This window comes from Hydractinia symbiolongicarpus, chromosome 8, assembly GCF_029227915.1.
Source record: "Hydractinia symbiolongicarpus strain clone_291-10 chromosome 8, HSymV2.1, whole genome shotgun sequence".
NCBI classification, from domain to species: domain Eukaryota; kingdom Metazoa; phylum Cnidaria; class Hydrozoa; order Anthoathecata; family Hydractiniidae; genus Hydractinia; species Hydractinia symbiolongicarpus.
In genome coordinates, this window is record NC_079882.1 from 3,981,849 (window position 1) to 3,994,425 (window position 12,577).

The 12,577-nt window shown below is 31.4% G+C and overlaps 1 protein-coding gene across 2 annotated transcripts; it reads right to left on the reverse strand.

Annotated features, from left to right (window-relative positions):
• Positions 1-7: 7 nt before the first annotated feature.
• Positions 8-12,054, reverse strand: LOC130654921 (S1 RNA-binding domain-containing protein 1-like). 2 transcript variants are annotated; one of them, XM_057457575.1, is made up of 18 exons: positions 11,833-12,054; positions 9,704-9,815; positions 8,793-8,934; positions 8,287-8,386; positions 6,630-6,756; positions 6,067-6,196; positions 5,734-5,815; positions 4,969-5,126; positions 4,596-4,689; positions 4,356-4,463; positions 4,175-4,266; positions 4,006-4,088; positions 3,769-3,875; positions 3,260-3,449; positions 2,116-2,273; positions 1,772-1,875; positions 1,360-1,449; positions 8-780 (listed from the first exon to the last, which is right to left on the reverse strand). In XM_057457575.1, the coding sequence occupies exons 1-18, from the start codon at positions 12,027-12,029 to the stop codon at positions 500-502; spliced, it is 2,355 nt and encodes a 784-aa protein (XP_057313558.1). In that variant the 5' UTR covers positions 12,030-12,054; the 3' UTR covers positions 8-499. The 2 variants fall into 2 exon arrangements, with proteins under 2 accessions (XP_057313558.1, XP_057313559.1); XM_057457576.1 differs by lacking the exon at positions 4,596-4,689 and having other exon boundaries at positions 4,959-5,126.
• Between the last annotated feature and the right edge of the window lie 523 nt (positions 12,055-12,577).

The window sequence follows — 12,577 nt, forward strand, 5'->3', positions numbered from 1 at the left end:
AGGCGAATTGGTGTTCACTTTTTGCATCTTTTTTATAACTAAAAAACACCCACCAACATTTAACTGACTTAAATACCAAATTGTTCAATTACAAAATATCAAAACATCAAAATATTGAAACTACTAACAGTATATAACATTTTGTCTTGACTTGACCACAAAATAAAAAAACTCAACAAAATATTATTATGATTATCAAAATATTTATAGATAAATATAAAATATAAATGATAAAAAATATCTTTTTTAGTAGTAACTATAGCGTCTGAAATAAATGGAAAGGATATGTTGGTGTTTTTTATTTGTAAAATTAATGAAGCAAAAAACTATTTTGCCAAGTTAGTAATTAAACAAAACAAAAATTCCCCAATTATTCAGCAGATTTCATTTTCGTTGAGAGTACAAAAAAATTCATTTAAAAAAATTTGCCAACCACAACAAAATGTTACCAGCAAATAAATAACAACCTTTGTTTATCCTCGCTTGTTACACATGTATATTACTTCAATATAATGTTTTTCGATACTTTTTTAACTAAACGCAGACCCACTCTTTGTCTGTTGATGTCTATACTAGTCACGACGCATTCGACTCGATCACCTGGACCAAGTGTAACACCATTCAATATTTTACTTTTGTGAATCAGCCCGTCTTTATCGAGTCCAATGTCAACAAAAGCACCAAATGCGACGTTATTACGAACAACCCCAGTAAGTGTTTGTTCTTGTTGTAGTTGATGTATTGAGGTCTGTCCTTTTCTGAAGACTGGTTTCTCCAACTCTAAACAAAGCAATGACGTGATGAATAATTAAAGAATGGTTGCAATACCGAACGAAATTCTCCAGTGTTGTAATTTAAAGGTCTTTAACAACACATACATTTAGTATGAAAAAGTCTGTTTATGCACAATGATAGCATCTAGCAATGAAGGAATACCTAGGAATGCTTAGGAATACAAATTCAGGTTTCACAATGGTAACTTGCTTAGTTAAGCGTCAAGATTATTGCAAACGTGTCTCCAACTTTTGGTACTAATAAAACATATCGAAGATGCTGTAGCAAATATGGATGCTATTAAACTTTTAGTCTGTAAAGTTAATAAACTATGAAGATGTTTTGATCTCATGATAACAGCCCTAATTTAGTCATGTTTGAATAATAAAACTCTTTTAAATGTAAAACTCAAAAAATGTCCTTCCCTTGACCAATTTATTTCTAAATCAATGAAACCTCCAATCTCATTTCTCAGCTTGGGACTACACTACGAAGCATTGGTAATAAGTTTGATTGTAGGGCGCGCCCTTTTTTTAAATTATAAATATAAAAAATCCATCTATATTTTAATTTTGAACTAGCTACCTGTTCTTAGATCGTAATTAATCGGTTGCTGAATGCCGTCAACTATCAGCTTCAAAGTTTCAACATCTGTTTCCAGTTTTTCGGCTAGCGCTAAACAACAATAGCACGCTGTTAAGGGGGATTTTCACGAAACGAATTGAACGGCGAATTCGACGGCGAATTGTATCTGAGCATGCGCAGTTTTGTTTGTTTTGATTTTGCATCGAACTGCGCATGCTCAGATACAATTCGCCGTCGAATTCTCTGCTCAATTCGCTTCGTGAAAATCCACCTTTATATCGAGTTGTTCTTTTTATAAAATCTGTTACAGTTTTTAAAGAAATAGTTTTTAAAGAAACTAAATTTAAATTAAGAAACATATAGATGGGACAAGCAAAAAGTTGAACAATAATATAAAAACAACACAGCATACATTCAAATTGCATATCGACCTTTCCTTCCATTTTGTTTTGGATTTTCTCCTTAATTTCATTTGTACCAATCATATCGTCAGTGACATCGAAATATTGAAGAACTCTAAAAGGTTAAGACACGAAATGTGTGACACAATAAACATTGATATTGAAGTGAAGAAGTTTTTAAAAGAAAGAAGAAAAAAGGTAGCTAAAATTTTAATGCAAGTTTTGAGGAAATATATGATTTTCTCCATGTAAGGAAAAGACAAGACAGGGTGTCTAAAAAGAAATATAGCTACTCCATATTTACCCCGCTTTTTGTTTTAAAACAAAGATTGGGCAAAAAAAGTAAAACTATAACCTTTTCGCAACATCGTAGGATTCGGGGTGAATCCAAGTTTGATCCAAAGGATCTGGAAAAATATTTTGTGATTTTTCAGCTTTGTGCATTTTTCTTGGAGGTTCTAATTTTGATGACGCTTTTAATTTGCGTTTCTTCGACTTCTCTATCTCCTCAAGCTAAAAGTAAAAAAATAAAAGCAACAAAACAATGATGTGAAGAAATAAAGATGTAGAAATATGGAGCTGCTTAATATTTATTCCTTAATTTTTACAATAGCTTGTGCAAAAAAGAAAGAGTTTTCCAAGAACAATTGAGAAAAGTCTTTCATGAAAAAACACTTCCACAAATCACTTATTTTACATTCCAAATGAGGAATGTGTTGCACTTCGATGCTGGTAACATAATATTCGTTGCACAAAGTTGTTTGCTCATTTTTATTTTCCTGTTTTCATCCTGACTAATATCAGAATTTTCAGGTAGTATAATAACTCGAATTAGCGCCAAGATCTTTTAAGCGCCCACGGATACACACCCAACATTTAAATGTCATGAAGTACAATAATCCTTTATAAGCATATATTTAATTTCCTTTACCTACGTTATAAAATGTACCACAACATGTATATTCCACGAACCTGTGCTTTATAATCAGGTTATAGGTATCGTATTTGTGATTTAAAGCGTTATATGTAAGCGTCATAACCGCCTACTCCTTACTGTGTTCAATTTTATTTTATTTATTTATTGAGATTATTTACCCAGGATAGCCTCTTCAGTTCCTATTGCTACTGCTATCAACGGAGTCCTGCGAAGGGGGTCCTAGCGCATTTAAAGCTCCCATTTGAGCTACGAATGTCGTGCAAGCACAGAAACCGCAAACTAGACAACCGCCTAAGATATCAATCCTATTCTCATGCTGAACGCTAAGCAGAAAGGATAGATTTACACTTTTATAGTCTATGGCATGAATCGGCCGGGGTTTGAACCCAAGACCTTTCACACTGAAAGCGAACGCTCTTTCATTTACTGGCCAACTTTTGGCAGCTAACAATACCACTACGTATCACTAACACCTGACCATGTAAAAATGAAATTTATGACAATAGTAAAAATATAACACCAAAAAATTTAACAATATGACATCACAAAACAAAACACGCACCTTAACCTCAGAATGTGATTGGTCAGAATTTATCGCTTTTACAATCCGAACAAACCCAGCGCAATTTCGATATGTCAACTTCCCTATTCCTTTTATCGACAACAATTCTTTACGATTGATGAAATATCCAGTCTTGTTACGATGATTTACAATAGCCTCTGCTTGTTTCTTGTTAATTCCACTCACTCTTCTGTTATAGAAGGAAAAGGTTTTCAAATTCATGGCCAGGTAATATCTTAATGACTCCTCTATCTATATCCGTTTAAAAACCCTGAAGTGTTACTATTCGAGGTGAAACTTCAGAAACCTCAGAAACCACACCACCGGTCATATATTTGTAATACAGAAAACCTGGTGCTCACAAATGACAGTACATTTTTTCAATTGAATCGTACTTAAAAGCAGTAAAAAGCTATCATTATAGTGAGACAACAACAGACTAGCATATTAAACAAATTATTTCCCTTCCTGAAAAATAATTTAAAACTATCCCCCCAAAATATTCTTACCTTAGCATATCAACTGAACAAGCATTTAAATCAACTCCAACAAAACTGACACAATCCTCTATTACATCTTCCACTGACGCTTTTAACATTGATTGGTCAACATCATGCTGAAATCAATCAGTTATAAGTATGTAAAAATGAAGAGGAACTCTAGTTTTTCTTCCCTGCAGTGACCGAAACAATCTTATTTGAGGATTTTTGGATTTCTTGAAGTTACTGATTTACAAGAATATATACCTGATACATACCAACGCCGATATGTCTTGGTTCTATTTTCACAATCTCTAACAAGGGATCTTGTAACCTTCTACCAATTGAAACTAAAACAAAAGAAACAAGCTTTTCCTTTTAATTTAAGTAGAAAATATTGTTAACATGAATCACATGGAAACGCTATCTTACATACCTGCACTTATTAAGTTTGGATCTAATTCAGGAAACTCAATTTTGGCTTCTTTTGTGACACTATATATTGAGGCACCAGATTCATCAACAATACTAAAAAAGGAGGGTGAGTGGTGCATTTAAATGTAGTTAACATTTGTGGAGTTAAATAAATGTGCACTTGTAACATTTACTTCTTGTACCTATAAGATACATTCAATGGAGTAAAACAGCCATCTTTTATCATATCAGATATAACATTTTCTATTTCTCGGCATGCAGTGCCATTGCCAATAGCTATTAAGGTGATACTAAAAAGAAGAAGAAACATATAAATTATAGCATAAAAATAAAAATAAGGGAGCTCTGTAAAATTTAAATTAACCAAGATACAGTAAGATTTACTACTTAAGTGTTCATGCATGCAAAAACGTAATTTATACCTATGTTTTCTTGTCATAGAAATTAATGTGTTTTTTGAAGACATCTTTTTACTTTGCTGAAATGGATATATAACGCTCGTTTCCAGCAACTGTCCTTAAATTACAGAAAATGGTATTTATGTTTCAAAAATGTTTTTAAGATTGCAGAATAAGTCCAAGGCTAACATGAATTCTTTCATAAGATTTCTCCCAATTCTGCCTGACTTTTACCAGAAAGCAATCAAAAAATAGCTACTGGTGAAAAAATTGCTACATGATGTCAAAACATTACAACTAATTTTTACAACCTTGTACAAATTGAGCAAGATAAGCAAAAAGTTTAACACTCTTAATAACACATAACCTGTCGAAAAAACAACACACTTGTTTTTACCGTTCTCATCCAACACTGCAATTTTGCAACCATTTTTGAAGCCTGGATCGATACTTAAAATCTTCTTGTTTTTTACTGGAGCTACTAGCAGTAGATGTTTCAAGTTAGTTGAAAAAATCTCAGTGGCTTCTCTTTCAGCATCCTTTGTTAATTGGATCCTAAGATTTAATGCAAGAAGACTTAAACACGTTTATAAAATGTACAAAAATTAAAATAAAACGAAGTTGCCTTTAACTAGACGATCACACTTGATACATTAAACTTTGAAAATAAGTCTTCTCTTGCTACAGAAGAGGAAGTGAGATGAGCAAGAAACAAGCAGAGGCTATTATAAATCAACGCAATAAAACAGGATAGTTCATTAATGGTTAAGAACTGTTATCGAAGATACGAAGGTGACCTATTGATATTGTGCTGAATTTGCTCGGACTGGACTAGAGATATACGTGCAGACTGCTGCTGTAAATGAGCGTATTGACAGTGGTAACTTTTAAGCATCAAACAACAAAGAATAGAAAACTGGACCTTTTACAAAACTTTTTAAAATAACTTAGAGTTGTAAAGTCTCTACTTTCCTACAGAATTGGGGTAAAAAGTAGGATAGTAAAAACAAAAAAAAAACAACCAAATTCCAACCCCACGCTATTCTTACATGGATTGCCAGTTTTTTTATCATCCGCATTATTCTTCACAAAATTGTAATATGAACTCTTCTTAAAAACTAAAATTTACTGTATAGTTCAAAACGATAAACAAAAATTGCACCTCATTCTTCGTAAATATGTTTTCTCTATTAATCTTTTAAACGAATCTTCTATGGCATTGCACAATATGTTTTTATTCTGAGCTAAAAAAAGGGATATCTTTGTGTGGTAAAAATATTGCCTTTATTTTCTTTCATTATTGTGGAAAATTGTTTGTGAGGCAGAAACAGATTTATTTTCAAGGCAAATCTAAAAACAAAAATTGTCATAAAAATCTACAATTCAGGACGACATGGGTTCAGTCCTTGCAAACAACAATAAGATTCAACAATTGCAACAAAACGATACAGTAAAGGATAACTATATACACATTAAGAGAAAAACTTCAGCAAACCTGTAAGTTTGTTGTATCTTAACAGCCAAAGATTTTTTATGGTATCCAGGAAGTGATCACGTTTGTGATCATTAATCACTAATTTGACAGATAAAATTTTCATTTGTTCTGCTCTGTTTATTGCTAACACCTAATGTATAATGCAACAAAAATGAAAACAATTGACCAGTGTTTACGATAGAACAAACTGCATCAAATTTTAGATAATTTTTTTTATATTGAACTTGGACAATTGAATTATAGGAATCTTCAAATGCATTGTACGGTCACATTTTTTATAAACATTTCAGTTAATCTGGTATCTGTTATAACCAAAATGGTCAAGAAATTACAGCAGCAGAAAAACTAGAATGTATCCTGTGTATACTTTCCTCGACCAACTAACCCTGTGAGACATTTATTATAGAGTCTGAAGTAACCGTTGTCAATTATAGCTTACATATGGGTCGGAAAAGTATTCAAACGGCTAAAAGTTTACCAACACAACTAAATTACATGCAATATGTAATAAAAAAATGTTTAGCTTGTATAAAAAATCACTCTTATCACTATATAGTGCTTACCTGGTATGAAGTGAGGCGATTAACACGGGATTGAAAATCATAATATAGCAAGAACTTTTGACTATTTTTATCCAATTCTTTGCCCTTGGGAGAAGCTTTACAATGGATCATAACATTTTCCTTACCACTGCAACATAAACAGAAAAAAATCATACAGTTTGATCACACATTCGAATCACTACAAGATAGTAGAGTATTGGAAATTAATTGTCAGTTTGCAACTTAAAATATCATGGAAAGTTTATAGGTGTTTTCCTAAAACATATTCCTAGGGGTGGATGAAGTAGGCTGAAACATGACACATTCCTAGGAGTTGATGAATAGACTGAAACATGACAGGATTGCAGCAATTAAAACATTAAAACACGGATCAAAATTTTGCACAACATAAAGCATACAATAGGCGCTGGGTGAACCAAACCACGAAGATGGGGGACTAGATTTAGACGCAGCATCAAACATACAATAGGCGCTTGGTGAACGCCCTTCTTTGGTTACTTTGCTGCATAATTTTTTAATGGTTCTGGTGTCAGCTGTGATTTTGATTAGATAGTAGTTCTAGTAGCCTAATATATCAGTTTTAGATTGCCATGGAAAAGGAACATTCATGGGTGCGTATTTCGCTTTAATATCCATCTCGTGTAGAATTTCAACAGGTAAATGCAAGGTGAATGTTTGGAAGTTTGCGCAAAATTTGCTTAAACCACAATAAAAATCTTCCACAAATTTTGGTCCTGAAGATCTGCAGGTAAGGCCTTGTTTAGTAGATTGCAGCAGGCTGGATTTACCAATTTTGGAACTATTGCTGACGGGCGTGAGAATTATGTGTAACGACTTGAAACTGGGCCAATTTTATCAAAAATGTGAAAATAAAAATCTAGTTTTTTTGTTTCTTGTGTTTAAAAATGTAAACAATCAAATCCAACATGTAGGGGCGGATCTTTAACATAGTTTATAATCAGAAGCAAAACCGTGTTGCTGTGAAAACTAATCAAAATTTACTTGCTGAATTTTTTAGCTGCATTTCGCTAAAGAAAGTTCTCCAAAAATAGATAAAAAAAGCTTGATAAGATAAAGAAACATGCAAGTATCAGCTACGTTTGAGTATAATTTAACTTAATTTTGATATAAGTTCCAATAATAATTCTGTGCTTAACCAATTTCAAAAAAATGAATAATATATGTTCAAAGAAAGAAAACCAACACTTTAATACTTCGATATTTAGCATGTCCATGTAAAGCAGTTGCTGGCCAAATGGCTATTCCTGCTTAGAAAGCAGAGAGGTCCAGTTTCAAACCCTGTGGTTGACATTTTTCACCTTTTACTTTTTCTTTTCTTTTATCTGTCTGCCTAACTATAAAAAGTGTTTTTTTTCTCTAATTCATAAATATAAAAAATAGATACCAGGCTTAGCAGCTACACTGTGATATGGTGGCCATTTCAACATGAATGATTCTGCTGCTTAAAATCATCATTTTAAATTTATGAATACACTGGTATAGTCAAAAAGCACTACTTTTTTTACCCAACCGCCACAACTAAAACCACAACGAACGCAGACAAAACTAAACACACATTTCTTCTGAATGTTTGAAATATGCTAATTACTTTACATTTACCATATCAAAATAAAGAAAAAAAAGTTTCTGTACATACATATCTTCTTTTATTTTCTTCTGGACTAATGGATCTTTAGAGACCATATCTGCTATGATGTGTTGTGCTCCAACTATCACTTCATTTTCACTAGATAACCCTAGAACAAGTTTTGTGATATTTTGACAAACAAAAAAATACAATATTTACTTTTTTCATACTTGACTGTGGGATTAAGTGTTTCAATCAACAAAATAAATTTTTAGGCATTATGTTTCTCAATGGCAATGTATGTAAATGCAGAATTTTCTGTAGCTAGATTCTATAATACTGTATCTCAAAACCATTTACCCTTTTTTGTATGAGAACCTTGATGTAAATTAGTTGGAAAATTAGGTCAAGGGAATTAAAAAAAAAGATTTTGTTCTTCTCTAAAAGGGAAAGCCTTTTTGGCAACATTTGTCCCGGTTAAAATGTACAAATCTTAAAAAAGTGAATACAAGGGAAAGAAGAGAGCCACTCAGCTAAAGAACATTGAAAAACAATATTTATATTTTAATTCAAACCTTCAATGTTTTTATTCACATATCTTCTCAGGCAAATATCATCATTTGGACATCTTGACAACTCATTGGAAACTGATTCTAAGCCAAGTTTCCGAGCTCGCTCAGCTAATGTTCCTTTTCCACCTTTTTTAAAAGGTGCGTACTAGTAGTAAAAAATAAAATAAAATTGTTTGGCACAATACTGTAAAGCTACTTTTATGAAAAATATATTAAAACATTTGCATGTTTTTTCCTACTATAGGTATTGCATACATAGAGAAATTTCTTAGGGTTGGCACTCTGAAATCCTCACATTTCGATTATGATAGAAATCAAAACTTAACTGGTTAAAAATTTCCATCAAAGGATACTTTGATTTACAATTTTCTATTGTATATACCAAAAATTTTTGTGAACATGACACGGACAGAGGTATAGGGATAACTCTGTGTGTGTCATGCCCTTTGCTTAAATCTTAATAAAACAAAAAAGTTTTATTTTTAAGTTTTTTATTATTTTTTTATGTAAACTAGTCATGCAAGTGATAAGTGCAAAAACTGTGTTGTTTTTAATTTAAAAAAATCTTTAAAAATTAACCATACAGGTTGTAAATTGAAATCTAGAAAGTTTAAGCATGTGTGCCTTTTGTTGTTGTTTAGAAAGATTATTTTGTTTATAGGAACAACCTTTAAAAGACATTTTAACATAGATTTGACAGCATCCAAGTAAACATTTTGTTAAAACATAAAGATTAATATTAAATTAAATTTAAAAAAAAAAAAAAAATAGTCACTGTTTCTAAGAAATCGAAAATTTTAATCAAGTGGCAAATTTTATGTAAAATTTAACTTCCAGGCAAGAACTCAGTTAAAATATTGGTAAATAAAAAAAAATATTTGAAATCTAAATGCAATTAATAGTGTTCTTATTACCAAATCTTGTATCTCATCTAGTGATTTTGCCTTCTCTATGCTGTATTTTAATTCTTGAGATGCTTCAGATCCAAGCTTTTTAATGACAGATGAAGCTTTGTTTTGGACTTTCCTGAAGAAACAAGTGATTTAAAAGTATTTTAATAGTTCAACAATATATATTTTGGAAAACTACAACCTTCTTGGACATAACACTTGTGAAAATGGCTGTTATTTGGCAATTTCTTAAAATGGTGAAACAGCATCACTTGGTCAGTACTCTAAAAGGAGACCTAAAGGTCTGAAAGGTTGGGAAATTAGGGTGTGCTGACGTCAGCAAAGATTAGTATCGTTTAAAATATTTTTGATCCAAATTCTGCTGTGAACAATGACAGGTTAACTTCAACAAGTTTAGTGTGTGGTAATTAGATACAAAAGGCTATAGCTTGTGGATACAATCTTTACCCTATTTTTCACTAATTTCATGTCCACGGATCTAAAATATGTTATGCAAAATATTAAATATATAATGATACAATCAGATATATAAACAGTCACAGCAGAAAAAAAGTTTAAAGAGGAAAAGGGTAAACCATAATATAAAATATTTAACTGCAGTTTAAATTGGCAAATACATAATGCTTCTAACACCATTAAATGATGAGAGGATCTACAAGATGGTACCAATATAATGCCATTATTTTTAAGCAACCTATTACACAATTTAGACTACCCACAGGACTTGGTGCTCTTGAATGCTCTTTTACTCAAGTTAGTAAATCATGGGTTGTCATTTTCCAGTCATTTATCACTTTCATTCATTGCAAAATTTCTGTACAGTGATGTAACATTAAAACTGATTATTTCCTCATCTTCATCTGATTCAGAGTCCAATTTCAATCCATTTTGTAGAAGAATTTATATTGTATTCACAGAGCCATTTTGCAACTTGGTTGGTGATTTTGTAGTATGTTGATCAAGACATTCATAAAACTGGTCTTACTGGCATGTCAGACTTGTGTAATTTAGCAAGGCCATATGTGAAGGTTAACTACCAGTAGGTTTTAGTTGGAGAGACAATGATTCACTTATCTTCTTTCTATCTTTTTAATTCATAGTAACTTTGTAGTTACATCTGAAATATTACTCACCTTTATCAAACGGCACAGATAATTTGTTTTCACTCACAGATATCTTTTTGTTTGTATATTACATGGTGTTTTTTGTTTATTACAGTTATTGATACAGTAATGAGGCTGTCATTTAGTTTCTGTTCGATGCAAAAGTTAGTGGAACCATCCAATCCTGCCAATACATCACGTTGGTTGATTTTTTTAAGTACAGCATTTTTTGGGCCTAAGTAAAAAGTATCAACTACAAACTTTGATGGTATTCTATCAACGTTGTAACAAGTGACTGTATTTTGGACAACAGGCATTCTTGCTCTTACATCATTGGGCAATTTCTTTTTTACTTTTTTCTTCTACTTTTGACACATTAAGCATTAAATATGTTATGTTATTAAAGATGTTATTCAGATAAGAAGATTAAGTTGGTTTGGACACTTGGAGAGAATGTAGGAGGATAATTGAGTAAGAAATTGCAGAGATGTAACAGTTCCTGGGGCAGAAGGGCAAAAGTAAAGTTGCATCAAAATTTAATCTGCTTTTGTGTTCATCTGTACTTAATTGCAGATTTTGAACTATTTATCTATATATAAAATGCTTAAAAAATAATTTATTGAATTGCAGTTTTTACAATTTGTTAAAGAATTTTCACACCCATCAAATTCTCACATTGGATAGCAATTAATTGGATTTGTAATTACAAGTTTAACTAAAGTAACTTTTAGGTGAAGAGAGTCAATTCCCATAGTTTATTGAAGTTACAACATTTAATTTTTTTACTGCATTGTTAAATGTTTGATTATTTTCACTTGTGAACTTTGCAGCTCTGAAAAATTAAAATTGGAGATTTTTTTATTCAATCCTTTTTTTATAGATTATAGTTATAATCACAAAAAATAGTACAATAATAGAAAACTAGGACATGATGATCCCAAACACAAAAAACATTATATATTGTATATAACATTGTAAACATTCCTTCCTTCAAAAATTGTAAAGAAACAACAACCAAGATCAACTTACTTGTAGTAATCATAGGATTGTTGAATTTGCCTTATTTTTTCTGCATCCATTCCTCCAGTCTCATTTTTTCTGTATCTAGCAATAAATGGGACTGAGAAATCATTTTCTATCATTTGCACAACATTAGCAACAAGATCTTGATCAATGTTTCTCATTTGATCATTCTGGTAAAAATCTTCAATCTTTATTTTCTTCATTATGTAGTTTAACACTATAAATGTTTTAAAAAGCATAAGAAAGTTTAAAAGCAAACTTAATTATGTGCTATTCCTAATCTGGTAAAAGAAAGAAATTGTAGACAAGAATGTCCAAAAAATGTTAAAAAACATTGTTAATATAATACAGAAATTATATATGTCTGTCGTGTGTCTGTCTGTAATAGGCAAAGAAGATTATGGCACAACATTAATAACATTAATGTAACTTTAATGTCTTAATTTAAATTAATGAAGTCATTACAATGCACTAAGACTTTGACGCAAATAAGTTGGAAATGGGTGATGACTTCAGCCATCTTTTACTGTCTGGGTAAACCTAGGGCCCAGGATCTGCTTTGAAATGGTCAGTTTAATGGCATCATCAAAGAATGTTTAAACCTCAATATCTCTGCAACTGTTTGTTAAAGTACCTGATTCTATACATTTTCTTGATCAGCGTTTTAAGATCTATACAATAAAGGTAACAGATGATATTGCTGGGTCCTTGTCCTGACATCAGCAACAAAAAAATTTTTTTTAAATCAGTA